The 19233-nt window shown below is 41.4% G+C and overlaps 1 protein-coding gene across 21 annotated transcripts in view; it reads left to right on the top strand.

The window, feature by feature from the left end:
- The window catches only part of LOC146553192 (supervillin-like), a 57155-nt gene that overhangs the window by 21447 nt on the left and 16475 nt on the right, over nt 1-19233 (top strand). For 7 of the 21 annotated variants that reach the window (XM_085255325.1, XM_085255312.1, XM_085255329.1 and 4 more), the window contains 14 exons: nt 231-1526; nt 1934-2104; nt 2289-2326; nt 2440-2504; nt 2651-2787; nt 3009-3104; nt 4658-4949; nt 5881-5946; nt 7399-8110; nt 11888-12404; nt 15160-15292; nt 16593-16646; nt 18402-18479; nt 18966-19113. In XM_085255325.1, coding sequence (XP_085111451.1) covers nt 231-1526; nt 1934-2104; nt 2289-2326; nt 2440-2504; nt 2651-2787; nt 3009-3104; nt 4658-4949; nt 5881-5946; nt 7399-8110; nt 11888-12404; nt 15160-15292; nt 16593-16646; nt 18402-18479; nt 18966-19113 — 3803 coding nt within the window. The remainder of the gene's footprint in view (nt 1-230; nt 1527-1933; nt 2105-2288; nt 2327-2439; nt 2505-2650; nt 2788-3008; nt 3105-4657; nt 4950-5880; nt 5947-7398; nt 8111-11887; nt 12405-15159; nt 15293-16592; nt 16647-18401; nt 18480-18965; nt 19114-19233) is intronic. The other 14 variants (XM_085255314.1, XM_085255310.1, XM_085255324.1 and 11 more) reach the window with 12 other exon arrangements.

Here is a 19233-nt window from a genome sequence, read left to right as displayed (position 1 = left end):
AATTGTTAATGTGCATATGGAAGAGGGCCGGTCAGGTAGAGACAAACTTCAGAGTAAATTGGGTAAGGGCTTTAATTTCTATTTCTATTTATTTATTATTTATTTTTTAGTGGAACTCTGGATTACAACTTATATACCCTTGTGTTTGAGTTGAGTTTTGGGCTTAGAGGAAATAGTAGTTTCAAATTGAACTGGAAGCTCAGTTTCCCTTGTGCATTCCTTTTTCCAAGAATCCGAGTAAGGGAACGATTGTCCAGGGATGAAACTGTCAAGAGGCCTCCTGACTGCAGTCCTGATAGGCACCAGGATAACAGACATCGTATTCAAGGGAGCACAGCTCAATATAAGCGACAGCATTCAGAACCCACCCAGCAAAGGACAGTTCCCCAGCCTCAGCACAGCCTAGGCTACCATCCGATTCATGGGCAAATACCCTACCCTACTTCGAACTCCGACTACCAACACTCTGGCCCTGCTATGGACTCTCAGCCCTATTTGGCCATGATTCCATTAGAACCAAGTGCCAGACCTTCTGAACCCCCTGAAGTACAACCACGAAGAAGAGTTAGTTCTGACCAAATCTATGCTGCCCATAGGGAGGCACGATTGGAAGCGAGGCAAGCCCTAAAGGAAGAAGTCCAAACAGAGGGCCTGTTAAAGAGCAGGAAAGCTGTGTTGCCCTCAGAGATACGGCGAAGGGAAAGGAGTGTGGATGACACACATAGGGGACGACATGAAGATGCAGACTGGCAGAACAAAAGTCCAGAACGAAGGAGGGCAAGTCGAGGTGAGGAAGACTGGGATTGGGAGAGACCAAGGGAGAGGGGGAGGGAGAGAAATGTTGAAAGGATCAGAGAATGGAGGAGAGAGCTTGGCCATGACGGCCTAGAGGAAAGAGCATTTAGATCATCGCAGCCCAGACAGCATCAATCCTCTGACCCTATATGCTATCAAGAGCCCCAAATTCAGCAAGCAGGGCCTCTAATGCATCAGCACCACAACAGACAGCATGCTGCACAACTTCAACAACAAGACCCGCAAATGCAACATAAGTATGACCACGTGAGACAGCAAGTGGAGAGTCAAAGACAACAACAGGCTCAAAGACAACAGGAGTTGGAGCTACAAAGACATAAGACTGTACGTCAACAGCAAGACTCCCAGGAGAAACAACATCCCCAAATACACCAGGAGTCTGAGCATCACAGGCAGCAGCAGCAGGCTCCATCTGGGCACCAGAGGCTTAACTCAGCCTACCTCCAGAAGGGCTCCTCTTTGCCTCAGGCCAGACACAGAAGCACGGAGATGAGTGGAGGGTCCAAACTCAAGACACGAACCCGCTCCATGTCAGATATAGGTATAAGCCAGCATGCTGTCCTGTATGGTATGGACATCGGCAGAGAGGCATCCAGGACCGGCCCTGCACCAGGAATGGCTAACGGGGAGACGGGCACCCTGGACACAAGGGTGTCAGTGGCACAGCTGCGACACTCTTATCTGGAAAATGCAAACCGGAAACCAGAATTGTAGGTCCACTGAGCATGGGCTCTGTGTTGCATTGCTAAATAACTGTCTAACAGTGCATTAATAAGCTGGTGCAAATAAATAATACAGTGGCAATCTGAGAAAATAATGGTGATGCATTTTATGTGGCATGGAAGGTGTGAAATACTGTTGTGTTTCATTACATTTCTGCAAACTGTTTTGACAGTTGGGTCACAGCTGCATGTTACCATCAAGTAACTGACCTTTATATTTGTGTTGCAGTTAGGTCTGTGTGTCTGCTTTTATTTTATTTTTTTAACCCAAGTGCGTCTGAAGGTAATATGTTAAATTAAAAAAACAAGACCAACTATCTTTATTATTGGTTTAAATGTACTTTTCCTTTTTGTTGTCTTCGTCACACTTTCCAAATTCATCCATTCCTCCAAAGTGAGACTACTAAAGTAGATCTCTCAGCTGTGGAAGTAGATCCGTCTAGCAGCAGTGATCGGGACAGGGGTGTTCGCAGACCTCGGCGCTACATCACTCCAGGAGACAGTCGAATGTCGGAGAGGTTTAGGACCCAGCCCATCACATCTGCAGAGCGTTTGGAGTCTGATAGGTACAAGAGGAGGTTTCTGTACTAGGAACTCCTTATAACAAGTCCATTGACAAAGGAAAAAACACAGAATGGCATGAAAGAGCATGACTCTGCACCGGCCATAAGGTTATGGTCCCGTGGTCAAAAGATTAAATGAAATATGGTATAAATTCAGAGGAATGATGTATTTTTATGTCTTCTACAGGTCTCGTCTGAGCCCTTCACAACTACAGGATGCTGAAGGCGAGTACAGTCTATCAGAGAAAATGTATTTAGTTTAAAAACTGTTTAAGGAAATTTTCACAACTTTTGCAATATATAATTATGCATATAACATAATTCTTCCTTTTTAAAAGCAGATGAAGAAAAACTGGATGAGAGAGCTAAGATGAGTGTGGCTGCAAAGAGGTCTCTCTTCAGGGTAAATTATTCATAACACAGGATTAATGCTGTTAAACCGTTTTAAAATCATAGTTTCAAAAGCTGAAATTTGGCTTAGATCACCTTTGGTGAGTTATCTGAGTATACACGGAGGTTGAAACAGGTATACGTTTTGTTTTGATACAGGAACTTGAAAGAACATTGGAGGGTGGTGTTCCCAAACCACGCTCACGAAATGCGGCTGTAGAAAGACGTCTGAGAAGAGTTCAGGACCGCTCACACACACAGCCTGTCACCAACAAGGAGGTGGTCAATGCTTCAAGGTAGATGGGCATTTTGAAGCTTGTCTTTTCCTTTACTCCTTCCCTTCATTTTTAAAAGTCATTTCTCTGCTCCTATCTGTAATTTTCTGTGCCTCTCTTGTCTTTTTCTTCCTTTCTCTTTGACACATCTGAAGACACTTCTATTTCTGCCTTCCATCACCTTAATTTCACTGTTTTTTTTCTGTATATATATATATATATGTCCTTTTCTCCACTTTAAGTGATCCTGCCACATCTTCACAACCTCCGGTTTTCCACAGTAATCTAGATAATGTGTCCAGATCCAGAGTAGGCAGCACCAGTGTGACTAGCATCAGGTGGGCTCTGATGTTTTCCTGAGTGTACGTGTGATATTAATGTACTTAGTCAAACAACTCTGCTCAGACAAGTATATAAAGACTGGTGATGTGTAAAATATCTCCCTGGACCCAAAAGGGTGGATGCTGGGGTGGTGGATGGGTTGAAACAGAAGATGGTAACACAGGGCAGCAGCATCGACATAAGGGAGAAATGGGATGTTTTCCAGCATAAAAATAAATTTATGAATTTTATAGAGAAGAGGGTGCGTTACAATGTATAGTAAAAAATTATATTTAGCACTGAAGGCATCTAGCCATTATGCTTGATTAAAAATAATAATAAAAAATACTCTTTAATAATGCACTTAGAGAATTGGGGTAATTTATAAACTGGAATAATTTATGTTATCCAAGAATTTACTGATATATTGGGGGTTCTTTTGGGTGCGTTCGTTCATAAAACAGTCCAAAAGCAGGAAAAGTCAGACGCAGGTAGTAAAATACAAATTGTCTTTAATAAGACATTAAGAGAAAAATGGCAATAAAACGTGCTATTGAGCTTTTCTGGATAAGTCCCAAATTAGGTTAGGAGGAGCAGGTCGACTTCAGTCCAAGAAGTAAACAAGAATAAAGAACAAAAGAGAGCAAAAAGATAGCCTGAAAAGCTGCACATGAACAACCCTTACATTTGCTTCAAGCAAATCCCTCCATTGAATGACATCCACACATATGAATTGGAGAGATCTGCATGATGTTTGTGCTCTAAATAAAGCTAAAACCCACAACCACACCTAGTTTCTAACTACCCTTTCCTATTTAATTTGCCATGTTGTTTGCGGTTAATAAATCTCTGTCTCCCTCTCCTGGTTGCAGTGCTGATGTGCTCATCCAGCTCACCTTACCTTGTTATTTCTGCCCCCCTCATGTCCTGCTTCTTTGCTGTGTGCACCTTATACGAGATAGAAGACACTGCTTACACAATAACTCATTCAGAACTTTAAACATTCAGTTTCCAAGCATCACTGCTTCTTGCAGTGATTTTCACATGCAGGTCACAAACCTCGGTGAAGGAAAAGGTTGCATATCACCAGAAAGGTTAAAGCGTGAGCTCACGTGTCTTGCAGTTTGTTTACCAGGCCAGGTTTAACTCAGCACACTACTGCAAACATTCAGCTGCATTATATGATTATCAGTCATCTGTGGGCTGATCTGCTTATGCCTCTGTTGCTGTGACTGTAATCTGACACAGCTGCCACAGCCATTTACTCATCAGGTAAACTTATAAAGTATATAAAAAGCAGACTTTAAGGATGCTACTCTGCAGGTGGTTAAAGTATCAAAAAGCAAATTTGAAACTCTATAATAATGTTTTGTTGTTGTTGTTTTTTTTTTTTAACAATTATTACTCTATTAACTCAAAGAAATATTTTTGTGTGCTTTCAGTGGCACAATTTTCCATTTAATCCAAGTCAAAGGCAGATATCACTGTAGTATAAAAATGTCCCAGGTTAAAGTAAACATTTATTTATTTTTTTAAATCAGTCACTGACATCCCTTTGTCTCTACCCCAGCATTCAGGGTTCCTCTCAGCCAGGCTCAACAGTCCAGGAGCAGGACAAGGAAAGCCAGGAGCACCAGAAACCAGCTCAGGCTTCCACTGCAGAGGTGGAGGTAAATGGCCAGGAAGGTGTCCCAGAGGAGCCAGACCTTTCCACGCTCAGTTTGTCTGAGAAAATGGCCCTGTTCAACCGCCTCGCCCATTCTACAGGCAAGACTGGTGAGGGGACTCGAGGGGACACCCGCCAGCGTAGAGCTAATGCTCGTTTTCAGACTCAACCTATCACCCAGGGAGAGGTGAAGAAGGTACAATAATTTCACCTTTTGCAATGTCAATATACAAAGATCCCTAACGACCACTACTACTTCTTCTACTTTTCTTCTAACATATATGAGCAAAGCTCTGTGCAATACATATGTTATAATTAGATTTGTTTTATTCAAAACTGACGTGGGATTAGACATAAAATAAGGCACAAAAATTGGTAGAAGTATATAGAAAAGAGACTGAAAGAAATAACATGAAAGACTGCAATGCTCAACAAAAAGTGCAAAGAAAGCAGAGAAAATTGGCTGAAAACAAACAAAGGGAACAATTACAACTAACAACAATGAAATTGTGTAAGTAGTGATAAAATGAATTGAATGATATTCTTGTTTATCACAAAAGCTCTAGAGTAAAAGCAAATTTCTGCAGGAGGTTAACAATTTTCTGATGTGCAGACAAAAGTGTAATTTAATTAGAATGAACAATAGATCATCTAGAGTTTCTTTGCTGTAAGATTTGTGAAAAACCTGCAAACATTTTACTTTTAGGTTACTTCCAGTGACTGCAGTGAGCACCACGAACAGTTTGCCTCAGTGCTTTAGCGACAGCTGACGTGGTTCTCTGTGCAGAGGGATGACTTTTACATAGCACAAAAAAGGTCACAGAGTTTATTTTGCACTTGTGTTTTTTTAAACTTTACTAGCCTCCATATGTCACAAATGACTAGAAGTCCACAAATGGGAAGCCTGACACAATTTTCATTTATCACATTAATGTTGTTGTTTCCAGAGCTACCCTGAATTTTATAATACTGTATATATTAGTAAGGGTGAAAAATGAAAACGTTCCTCCCCGGCATCCTCTGACAAAGATAACCTGACATCACGCTGAGATATTTTATAAAAGGTCGACTTTATCTCCACCATGTTCTCAGCAGTGAGTCATAGTCAATACCTGGTTTCCACACAGGAAGATGAGCTGGCAGTAACCTCTGCGGTGTGCAATGGTGACTTAGAGACCAGTCAGGAGGAACATGTAAGACCCCTGCTGCATTTGTGGAGCTTATGATTGGTTGCATTGAAAAATCCCGCCAGGACTGATCTGATCAGGTCCTGCTAGAAGCCAGTGTTTGTGTCTAGTGGCTTTTGGTGTCGGTTAAAAATGAATTATATTTTGCCTCAATGTTAGATGTGTGTACTCTTTGCAAAACAGCATGTAATTAAAAGTTCCGGTTGAGTTTTTTTGTTATCTGTGGCTATGTTTTTTAATGGTTGCTGCTTCTGGGACATGCTTGTTCCCTGCATAACAAGCATGGGATATTCAAATGCAAGCAAATACAGCTCTTTAGTTTGTTTAGTCCTGAAGTAACTTCTGTTGCAAAAGAAATGCTTACCTGTGGATTTAGTATGTGGATAGATGTGATACTGAATGTGTACAAAATTTGGTGAGACCTTGAATTGCAAACAAAATCAGTGTGTTGTAGTGGTGTGGAGCTTTAGCATGTTATTGATGACTGGTTATTTCCGTAAATGTATAAGCTACCTGTGCTGGAGCACCTTGAGGAAGAGACATAAACTACACAATGTAGGAGATAACATCAATACAGCTTTGATGCACTTTTCTGGCTTTTAAAGTTTAATTCCTAACCACAGATGACATATTAAAGATAAACTGCATAGTGTAGTGCTTTACACTTTGGCCTAACAAGCGAAAGAGCCTCAGGTTGTTCCCAGCAGGAGACAAAAACTCTTGGCTGTTGTGTCAGGAAGTCATCGGGAAAGTGTGTACTTGCGGTTGGCTGTCTTTTATATACAGTGTGTGTTTCTAACTAATCCTTTGACTGACTCTTGTTTGAAAGATTCAAATCAAGTGTCAAATTTTAAATCCAGCTTTATTTTTTAGCTCATCATGCTCCAGTACTTTAAAGTATTAGGGTGTCTGTATTCATTAACTTCTTGTTGCTCAAGAATTTCAGGTGCATTTTAATTCAATTCAATTTTATTTATACAACTCCAAATCACAACAATGGTTGAGGTGCTTTAAATTGTGAGGTAAAGACCCTACACTGCACTGATCACTCCATGATGCCACACTGGTTAACAAAAATGGAAGTATGAACCTAATTAAAAGGAAATTACTGAGCTGTGTTTAAGTATGACGACGTGGCTAAGATGTATATTATCAGGTAATTGTGTGAATGACAGCTACTGCTGTGGCTTCAGTTGTGCTGTGATTGCTGCTTTCCTTCCTCTCAACAGTCCACATGTTTCTTCCCTACCTTTTGGCCTCTTTGCCATCCCGTCGTCTGTCTGTTCACCATCACATCCACATAGGCCTACGTTCTGCAACCTGTCCCTCCATTGAGTTCTAATTTGTCTGCTTTAATTGTATTCACGTCCTCCGCCCTTCATATCGATCCCTTCACCTCTTCTGTTGTTCTGTCTTTTGTGTCCCGACTTTCTCACACGACTCCTGCTGTTCTTGCAGCTGAAAAATAGCGGCGAGATCAAACTGGAGCCCCTGTCAGCCTCCCTGGTTCGATCGGTGGCAGCTGTCACCTCCCAGGCCTCCATCGCCATGGTAACCAAGGCGTCAGGCAGCATTGCCGGTGATGATGATGGTCTCCGTTTAGAGAAGTCCACTGCCGTCACCTACATCCCTGCCCAACAACAGGCTTCCAGTAGCAACAGCATTCACCAGGAGAGGGCGCCGAAGTACTTCTCCATGACCCAGAGTGGGGACCCAGGCCACCCAGAGTCTGAGCTCAACTCCTCCCCTCATCCCTTCCCTGAGAGCCAGGAGAAATTTGGGGCCCCTCCTGCTCCCACCTCCTCAACTGATCACAGGCAGGAGGAGGAGAGCCGGAGAGCACCGAAAGAGGAGGAGGTGAGGCAAAGACAGCAGGGAGGAGCCAGAGAAGCCGGCCAAGGCAGCAGCATTAAGGGTAAGCGGCACTCCCCCGACAGGGACAGAGACGACAGGCAGCAGCATCCCCGGCTTCAGCACTTTGCCGAGCCCTCTTTGTGGGGGGGCGAGTCAGAGTCTCTGCCCAGCTGGAGAGCCGCAGACGGAGACTCCCACGAGAACAGAGACAGAACAGAGGGAGGAGGACGAGGAAAAGGAGGCTACCTGAGGGAGGCTGCAGCAGCGCACAGTTCCTCCACACATGAGCAGGAGAGAGGCAGTGGCCCGGTCTCAGGTAGGAAGCTTCTCTGTTGATTATAACATAAAGAGATGGAGATAATTGGGGTGATGGGTGGGTGGGTGGGGGCAGGGGGTGGGGGGATTGAGAGAAGGATGGACAAAGATATAAAAATAGAAGGGGCAAAAAGAAAAGACAAAATGGAAATGACAAAAAGACAGAAGGAGAAATGTCTGGGGAAGGGGCTGCTCTCATTATCCTCATTGTCTCATGCAGCATGCTCCCACGCATGATTGGTTTTTGCTGGCTGCACACACACTTGTCCCAGCTGGGGGTGTTTGATTTGGCTGATACAGAAAGAGAGAGGGAGAGGCGTCTGAGACTGCATCTAATTAGCATATTTTTCCATGAATTTACCTCGTGGCTTCTTTGTCTGGAAAGAGGAAGCCCTTTCCTAACATGCTGTTGATCAGCTAAGATTTTTATATAGAACTGTCTCTCCTCACTGCTGTGGCCTCTACAAGGGCTGTCATCCCTTTTGCACCACATTACGCCTGTGGCTTAGCTGTGCACATGCTACAGTAAAATAGGCCTGACCTGTTTTTATGTACTAATGCACAGAGTGTCCAGGGGTGGTCCTTTCCCATGCATGCACACAAACAGTACATGCAGAGATGAAAGCCCTCATTGAGAGAGTGCAGAGCAATTGTTGGACACTTAAATAAAGCAGGTAGAGGACAAGAGGGACACAATGGAAGGCTTGTCTGCAGGCTATAGCCTTATTTACTTCTGCATGAGTAAATCTTCACTATAGTAAGATCCTTTATACGAGCTTATCATGATTCACTGGGGAAATACCACAACATGCCTAAAAGCCTTAATAAGACACATGTTAAGCCTACTGTGTAGTTGTCCTTCTGACTGTGGCCAGAGTTTTTCACCATACTGTGAGGTATCTCCACAGTATATTTAATACACATTAAGTGGGGATAGTCTGGGATTCCTCCCTGCAGGAAATCCTGATCATCTCACACTTTACTTTCTATGCAGCATTTTTATTTTCTGTATCAGTATAGTGGACATTTTTTAAAAGAAACAGAAAACTGCACTGTAATGCAGCGAGGCTCTCTGGTATTCTGTGCTGCTTTCAAAAATATTTCCAGTGTAATATTATTCCTGCTATCCCTGCTGAGTCAACATACATATAGATTTACTTTGCTGCCCTCCTAACTTTGCCTCGCTCCAGAGAGTGTAATGAACTAACAGTGTCATATCAGGCTTTTCTGTTTTTGTTTGCCCAAAGGGCCATTTGTCACCTGCTCACATTAATAATTACGTTTCTTTTAATAGCTCAGATACCCATGTTCAAAACTTTGTGCACACTTTAAAGTATGTCAAGTATATCTGTGCTTTCAGGTGATTCAGAGGATATTCGTGTGCATCTCAGATATGTTTCTGAGGGTGAAAACACAGGCAGGCAGAAAGATAAGATAGCACACTAGCAACAAAACATATTCAAAAAGTTGCTCAAAGCTTCTTCTTCTTACATATAACTTGCAGAGTAACAAGTTAACAAAAGCATTTTTCATTGGTGGGAAAAATGTTTTTGCTCAAAATATTGAGGTGAACGTGTCTTCTAACGTCTGCAACTATGTGACTCGAACTTAAATCCGACAAAATCGTTTCCCTGTGTGCATGCATGCATTTCACGGAGTTGGTGCACAAACAGATATATGGTAACCTCATCTTCGTGTTTAGTAACACATGAATCCATTTCCAGATAATTATCGGAGTATTTACACTGTGATTGTTTGCAAAAAAGGGTTCTTTCAAAAAAATGCTTCAGGAACGTTTTGATATATTCAAATTTATAAGAGACAAACAAAATTATAATCAGTTCAGTGAAAAGAACAATGTGGTCATTTCCAATAAACCCAGCACTAAAATATCAGATGGAGCTTCCCTAAATTCATCAGCCAACAAACAAAAAGTGAAAGGTAGATTTTAAAGAGCCTTTAAACTAATGCTACACCCACACAGTGCGTTTTAAAAGTTGACTTTGACTTTTCTGTTAGTTTAATTTAGTTTTACCTTTTAGGGCTCCTGCATCCATGCTAATATGTTTTTACTTCAAAACACTGCTAACATCTACACTGTTTCACCGCATTAACACCAATTAAGGTGGGACTATTGAAAATACTGCTGAACCAGATGTAGTTTGAAAAGTCTTAGTTCAAGATATAGACTGTATATAAAAGTTGAACATAGAAATGCTTTAATTCTTGCCTTTGGTTGGAAAAAGAAATCTGAGAACGTAGAAGTCTGAAAAGATGAAAGGTGTAATGTTGTATTTCAGGCTGTTGAAAAGATTTGAATTTTACCCAGTTCCCAAACAGATCCATGTTCACTCCCACTCAGCAATTTTCTGTTGAAAAGAGTTACTAAAAACTTCTAAATGGTAACCATTGTATATATAAAGTATAAAAAAATTTGCATGCCATTTATTGTAAAACCAAAAATTGTTTGCACGGACAGGGATGAAGTGGTAAACAGTGTCATCTCACAGCAAGCTCATCTGAGGAATTTCCAGAGGTATCATATCCTCTCAGATTTTAAACAAGTGTAATCACAGTGGGACATATTTTCCATATTTTCACATCTGGAAAAGTTATCTTTTTAATATTTTTTCAACAGGTTTTGATGGAAGGCCTGTGGCACATAATCTTTTATGTAAATATCTGTAATTTTGATCAGTTAATATTAGGGATGGGTACCGGTGTCCGGTGCCATGATGGCACCGGTTCTGACATAAACGGTAGTAACCAGACCGAAAAGCAGCGCACATTTCGGTGCTTTATTTCGGTGCTTTTTTTTCCTGAGCTGTGATACACTTTTAGCCAATCATTTTACGTTTCCGAGGATAGTAGGCGGGGCCAGGTACGTACGTTCTGTTAGAGCAGAGCCACAGATTAAAAATGCCCAAGGCGAAGCAGTCAAAATTCTGGCTGTACTTCATAGCAAAATATGCAAACTCAGCTGCCTGCAACAAGTGCTTTAAGCTGATACTGTGATACTGTCAAAGGAGGTAACACCAAGAATCCGATTAAACAGCTGGCGACGCATAGCGTTTTTTTTTAAAGCCCAGAAATGCGCCGTATTTGATAGCTTGCTGCGAGACCTCACACCGTGCATGTCGGGTGGGTTGCCAGTTATCGGACCCGGAGCAACATCCCCCAAAAACCCGAAGAATAGAGTCCTGGCCCCTAGCTCTGCCAGTGTAGCAGAAATGATGAGGATGATGATGCAGCAGTAGCAGCCGTTCTTCTCTGCATGAGTAGCTTCATGTTGTTCGTGTGTAATTTACGTTGCGTACGCTAACCACGTTATTACATTAATGCATGTAAGGTGAACTAGCAAACATCATCATAGCTACATGCGGCTGTCCTCTTGTTTGATGGCAGATGCTCCCTTCACCCTGGCCAAAAAGGCTAAAATGACCAAAGAAAAAGTGGGAAACAGCTAAACATGAGAGGTTTTGGACAAAGTTTGTGTTTTTTCCATTGTTTAAGCACTGCTTCCAGCCAAGAGTGATGCCATATATGCCACATAGCTGCAGAAAAGGCACACATTGTTATCTTTTTACAAAAAAAAAACAGCTGAACATGAGAGGTTTTTGGACCAATTTTGTGTTCTCCGTTCTTTAAGCACCGGTTCGAGCACCGTTTAAGCACCGGCACCGTTTCAAAAGTACCGATTTGGCACCGGTATCGGATAAAACCTAAACGATACCCATCCCTAGTTAATATACACTATTGCATTCTATTTTTCTCCCAGATGTGCCGGATCATCACGCGTCACTGAGGCCACTGATAGCTAAAGTGTCATCCAGGACTGTGTCTCACGTTTCAAGCAGCCAACAGCAGCAGAAGACCGTCATTCAGCCTCCCCAGACCCTCCCTAAACCTTTCACACAGCAGTCTCCTCCAAACCAACCCAAACCTCCGTCATACATCGAGCCCCAGTCGTACTCCCAGGCCCCACCAACATATCCCAAGCCTTTCAATCACTCGCCACAAATCCAGCCCAAACCTCAGGGATTCGTCCAACCTCTCCCTAAGCCTTACCAGCAGACAGCACCGCAGCCTCAGCTCAAACCCCAGGTGCCTCCTCAGACCCCCCCCAAACCTCAGTCCTTGCCCCAGGCGCTCATCAAGTCCCAGTCCCTGCCCCTGGAACACATCGAGGACTTGGGCAGACACAGTGATCATTCTGGGGACCTGCTGTCCCCCACAGAGTCCGGAGACCAGCTGTCTGACGGCATGTCCAGCAAACAGATGTCCATAAAGGAGAGGTGAGTGACAGCTGAAGGTTTCATCTAGTGCAGATTTACTTATAGATTTATTTATTTGTTGTAGATGTAAAAGCAGAGGGGGAAAAAAGATGTAGAGGATATGATTAAAATGTCCAAAACAACACCCAAAAGCAAATTAGTACTCAATTCCAAAATTACGATTTGTGGTCTCTGGAAGGTGCTGCTCCTCATAACGACAAAACTCTATGGTGGTAATCCCTCAGAGCGCTTATTTGGGCAGCTGTTTTGGAGATAAAAAACATGCTCAGGTTTGAGAAACAATATCTGGTATAAAATGCGAAGTCTATTGCTGCCGTGTTTGTTGTTATGCCTCATTATGTCTAGTGAAATTGGTTCAGTAACCATACAAAACCATTTTTTCACATAAATTAAATAAGTGCAGTGTAACCAAAAGACCTGAAACTAATTTTTTTCTGAATATAAATACCTTCAAAGGCTTTGCTGCCAAACATGGAATACAAACAATGGCACGCATGACCGTGACTGGGATCCTTTAGGTGAATGAAAATTCACAAAGAAAATAATTCTTTAAAGCTTGTAGCCTAGCAACACTGGCTAGGCTACAAAGTGGATTCACAAGTTCTGGATCCAATCAGAGTTCGGCTCTTTACAAGGTGTAAAATTAAATGCCAGCAAAGATCAGATTTTGATTCTTTTCTGCTGGCTGAGTCAAAAAAGCCAAAGCTTGCTAACATTGTAGTGTTGCACCTGATAAGACTGTGTGTCCTTCACTGCCGTATATAGGTTTGTTTAACTCTTTCACATCCATGGAGGTGGGAGAGATTCATTATTAGCATCACTGTGTTTCACAGCTGGCAGAGAGCTGAGTGGACTGTTAGAGTCCCCTGAGAGTTTGCACATTCCTCCTAATGCCCTCATTTCTGCCCTGTCCAGACAAGGAGAGGAGATTATGACATACTTTCCTTTACCCCTCAGCCATTCGTTATCAGGGCTCCTCATGCAGTCTTTGGAGGCCTTTGTTACATTTCTTGAAACTATGCCTTGTATTTTCAAAACAGTAAACACAAATCCATAACTTCTCACCCAATTTCCCAAACATCGTATTGTCAGGTCAAAATGAAGCTCTATACTCAAAACCATTTGCTCTTGCTGAAAAACCAAACTTTGACTACAGACATCACACACACGGCCTCAAAAACACATGCACGACAAAATGGTCGTACACATTGGTGCAATAAATGTAAAACAGTATTCCCAAAACTGGCAAGTTATGTTGCTTGTGGTTCTTCCCCTCAAAAACCTTTTCACATGATGAACACAAAAGACGCAACCAATGTACATACAGTGGGACATTTTTATTCATGTACCATCCAGTACAATACACACCAAAAACATTATTCCACCTCAGCATCCTGTCTTTGGTTTGAGTCAGGCCAGAGAATCTCATCGACATAACAAGCTATATTGGCCCTAGCTAGGCAGCGGGGGTAAAATCCTCTTGCATGCCTGATCCACCCCTGGCATGCATCTACTGATATGTCTAGGCAGGCGTCTTTCACGGCCTGGAGGAGGACATAAGGTGTTGTACACCTTCCACTGCCTTGCCGAAAATACCTCCTCTATCAGGTTTAGAAAGGGAGAGTATGCAGGCAGAAAGATGTTAGAAAACCTTGGGTTATTGGTAAACCAGTCATGAACCATAGCAGCGTGATGGAAGCTGACGTTATCCCAAACAACAACGTAGTGAGGCTTCTCTGGCTGTGCTGGTTACCTGCAGTCCCGCTGAAACATATGTTGTCTCAGACCATCAAGAAAAGCAAGGAGAAGCATAGTGTTATAGGGTCCTAGAATCAGATGGCGGTGGAGTATCCCTCGTTGGCTGATAGCTGCGCACATAGTGACATTCCTTCCACGCTTACCAGGGACATTTACAATAGCCCAATAACCAATTATGTTCCTCCACCTTCTCCACCTCCTCCTCCCTGGTGTCCTAGACCACCTTCTCCTACTGCTCCTGGACCTCTTCCTTTGCATGTCTTTGGATCCATTGTTTCAAACCTGAATGAGCTGACTTGGGCCCTTTTGTTTATCCATTAAAGTTTCTGATTGGTGTGTGATACATTTTGACTCATAGTGTTTCCACTTCGTTAACTATGTGCTATTTGAGCTAAAGCTGTGCTGATGTGAGTTAATTGACTGCTAGTGCTTTCTAAGTGACCACATGGTGTAAGCACTGACAAATGTAGGGATTTGTGTGTAGTTTTACAGTTCACCACATCTGACTCATGTGGTAAAGCAGGGGCATCGTGTTTATAGTTCAGGGAAATGGGTGTGCTTCTTGGAAAGTGGCATTAAAATTTGAAATTTGGGTTCACAAGATTGGTTATAGTTTTTAAGCAATCGAGAAAAACTGTGATAGTTGTGTTTGCAGCAAAAGGTCTCTGGTCTGGATTTTCTCCCTTGAAAGGATTTCTTTCCTATGATTTGAACTAAAAGCACAAATATGTAAAACATATTTATATATAAATTTGAAAAGCACCATTATCTCAATATTTTTATTTCCATGTATTTTTATATTGTCATTTTGTACACATATATGGATTTAGCCATCGTAAACGTGGAGGTTACCCATTGGCTTCTGGACTTTGGCCCTAAGAATTTTACAAGGCACTGTCCAATGACAGAACACAGATTTTTTTTAAAAATAAGTATAGGATATTAATTAAAAGCCTAATTTTTGCCTGTTAAAAGATTATCTCTTGTCTTATGTCAGAGTGGCACTGCTGAAGAAGAGTGGTGAGGAGGACTGGAGGAACAGGATCAATAAGAAACAGGAAGTGGTTAAAGTGGCATCCACTGAGCAGCCAGCTCAGCCATGGGAAACAGATCAGACCAGCCAGAAGAAGGTTAGTCTTTACTGTGTATACAGTATAACAACTGTGAAGCCTCACTGTGGTCACATTTAGAGTGAGTCATATTTGATTTGGCAAATTTAAACCTAAGCTAAAGAAGAAAGTACCAAACAAAATGTAGCTTTAAAAAAAAAAAAATTATAGTGAAAATTAAATCTCTCTTTCCAGTATCCAGCATTAAAATAAATTATCATTTATGCAGTTAACACTTTTGTGATTATATTTATTAATTTATTTGATTAAGTCAGACCCATTAACTAACTGTGCGGCTGACTTGCAGTTTTGTCGTGCTTCCCAGATACACTGGGCTGGTTCTTGCGCACTGTATGTAGAGAAACTGCACTAAAACCTGTCTCCTCGCATAAATGTTTGTGGTTTCTACATCGCTGTGAATAAAACTGTGTGTGCTCAAATATGACTGGCAGGTCATTCTCCACGGATTACATTTCCTGGAGATTTAAGTAAAGTGGGCACAGGTTTCTCGCTTGAGTTCCAACAGATTGTGGTTTAAAACAACATTTGTCTTAAATGTTTGCAGAAAATGTCATGACATGACCAATATAAATGAAACCAAATAATAGGAATAAATTTAATCCCCTGTTTCAGAAAAGTGTTATATCCGCTTTTCATTTAGCTTCAGGTATATTTTTACAGAGCCTTTGCTCTAACAGTTTTTGTTAAACATAGTAAACACCAGTGCCTCATTTCCCTCCCCATCCTTCATCGTTACCATGCCAGCTTCTGCCCCCCCTCTCTTTCAGTTAAGTGCTCCTTTTCATTTCATTCCCTTTAGCCCATCTGTTGTTTGAGCGCAGTGGTGTCCGACCAGCGTGGCATCCAGCCCTCAGACAGCAAACACTAAATCATACGCCTCGTTCTGCTTGTAGAATTAGCAGTCTGGGCTATTACAAATGAATTTTAACACAATCGGGGAAGCTTCAGGCTAAGTTTGACTTAAACCTCGAGAGGTAATACTTGAAAGCTTATCTGACAGAAAGAGTTATTTTGGGAATCTCTTATAAGTATTTATGCATCTCTGTTGGCTTAAACAGCAGCTAGAAAGACATTTATAAGCTCAAAGAAGTTCTAATTTTGGGATTTGGGACTAGGGCACTTTAAAGGACTCCTTTCCTGCAGCTCGTACACTCAAAATTAGTATTCTGTGAGTTGAAACCGCCTGCTTAAACGCTGGATGCTAATCCTTAAGGCGATCTCGCCCCTAAAACCCATTAGCAACAATAGCAGTAGCCCCCCCTCACTCTGACGTGTACTTCCCCTGTGTTTAACCCCTCAGGAGGAAGGGGTGGTTGTTCAGGACTCCTCTCTGTCTGTGTCTGAACAGCTGTGGGTAAGACCTGTTGGTTATTAGCTTGGCGTGGGATCTCTGTTTTCCTGTCACAGTTTTGTTTGGATGTTGTGCGAGGCTGCTTTTTGCTTTTCCTGAATCTGCTGGTCTGTCGATGTTCTAACAACATCTAATATTTAACATTTAACACATGGTCTTAATACTAGATTATATAAACTCATTGGGGCTCTAAATATTTTAATTAAGCACTTCTTAAGTAAAGTGCTCATGCTCAGAAATACTATAGCATTTGATGAGCAATCACGAGTTCACTTTGCACAAGTCACATCTCCACAGGTTGGCTAAGAAACTGCTTTAAATGCCAATATATTATATTTAACGAACCATGGTATGAAGATATGTGGCTTATTATATTTTTTGAGTTTGAAATAAAATACACTGTGAATGTCTTTTATAGTTTTGTATTTTGTTGTAAAATTTAAAAATAATTCCCGCAACTCGTAGCCACCATTGTTGTTAAGATTGTAGTGTTTGGTTGCAATTTTTGTTTCCTTCTATGACATGGACATGTTTGATATTCAACCTTTTTTACAACCTTTTTTATTTAAACCTGAAAATAGTTTAACAAGGAAAGCAAAGAAGAAAACATAATGGGCGTTAGTCAAACTGTATATCACAATGATGATGTTCACAGAGGCGATACGAAGAGAATACGGAAATATCTGTGTTTGTGCAGCATAGCTCCTCTTTGCCGATCTAGAAGACGGCAGTTTTATATATTCTGATTTTCTCGATCGATTCCATTAGCAATAATTTGTATTTAATGTTTGTTGCCCTTTTGGAAATTCTATTTGTGTCTTGTGGCAACTGTCAAACAAGTATAACAACATTTAACAATAAAGAAACCACTGTTACGCACATTAAAAACCTTAGAAAAACAAAAGAAAGTGCTGCAGTACAAATCCAGCAGCAGCAAGACAGCATCTATTTTTGGTCGTTATCAGAGGCCAGTTAGACTCCTTGTGCGAGAAAAATGTAGACACAGTGTTTGGTTTTATGATCAGCAGATCTTTTAGTTGACTAAATGCATCAAATGCTTTGTCTTTGCGCACAAGCACTTTCCTCCGTCTTTCTCCTCTTCCTAGCAACAGGAAGGCTTTGAAAACTAATTCTACATGTTTCCTTTTTACTGGAAATTGCAACCAAAAGCAGCACTTTAACATTTTATGATGCTTCTAATATGGAGTGCAACCAGTTTACATTGCAGATCAAAATATGTGTTAAATATTTTCAACTTTTAACCAGTAAAAATATACCGCACATGTTTGACAGTGTGAACAGGCAACATGTTAAGACCCACGAGATTGAAAGAGACGGGGTTCCTTTAAGCTTTACGTTTTCATTGCACAGGTAATGTAATTTTCTCCTGGGCGAAGCGGCTTTTGCAATTTGTTGCCTTGTTACTAACAGTAAACATAAATGTATTCAGCAACCTTTAACAAAAGTAAGTGCATTCTTTATTTTGGAGTGTTTTATTTAGAGACAGTGAAACTTCCTTAATTCTTTTGAAAGACTTTTGTCATTTCTTAAATGAATAATGAATATTTAAAACCGGCATGTTTTAAAGGTAAAATTAAATTAGCGTCATGTTTACTGTTTAATAGTCAAACTGCAGTCCCGATTTCTGGCTTTGGTCTTCTTTCCTTTGCATCCATCGTTTGTCATCCTCTGTGTTCATCGTTTTTCCCTCGTTTCCTTTCCTGTCTTTCGATTTTCCACCCACTACTACATCCTCAGGAGCCTGTCTTCTCCTCTACCTTTTCTCCTCCTATCTCCCTTGGCCAAAAGTGTCAGTATATTGACCATCATAGTCAGGTAAGGTCATGCGCCTAGCATGCTCAAACAGGCAGCATGTACTGGAGTCTTATCGTTCTTGCTTGGTCTGCAGCTACTCATGTGTTGAGCACTTTCTGCGTTATTGAAATTGATTTGGTTACGCCAACACGAGTGTACAGCCATCACTTCCACTGAGGAATACAGTAGACTATATATAGCAATGCACCTAGCATGCTCGAATGCATCCAATCTTTTTATAACTGCTTGGTTTGATACTGTTACTACATGAATAATTGCGCCTTTGGGAACAAAGCAGTGAATTGGAGCTACAGAGGTGATGCAGTTCTTCCATGTATTTGTTTTATGTTTTAATCTTATTAAGAACAAGTCCTACATGGCTGGAAATATATTGAATTGAAGACTAACAGTTAGCTTCATTGTGTAGAGATGATTGCTTTTCATGCAGGGCTTGACACTTTAACCTAATAATCATTCATAATCTGATAATTTGACATGTCTGTGCAGAAGACGGGGGAGGAAATTGAAGCCCAGATGACCATTGAGGAGAGGAAGCAGATGATTTCAACTCGGGAGGATGCTTGGAAGGCAAAGGGCAAAGGAGCAGCTAATGACTCCACCCAGTACACAGTGGCTGCACGTATGGTCAAGAAAGGTGGGTGACTGGGGTGGTGTTTAAAAATGCTATAGAAAAAGACTTTGAAGCAACAGTACGCACCCAAAAAAATGGATGTATTTGGACTCTAGTGCTATTTACAAATCTGCATTGACTTAG

This window comes from Mchenga conophoros, linkage group LG18, assembly GCF_057382185.1.
Source record: "Mchenga conophoros isolate Kocher_MC1m ecotype Shallow Benthic linkage group LG18, M_conophoros_male_GT1.1, whole genome shotgun sequence".
NCBI lineage: Eukaryota > Metazoa > Chordata > Actinopteri > Cichliformes > Cichlidae > Mchenga > Mchenga conophoros.
Note: the sequence above shows the minus strand (reverse complement) of the source record. Positions and strands in the feature narration are given on the sequence as shown.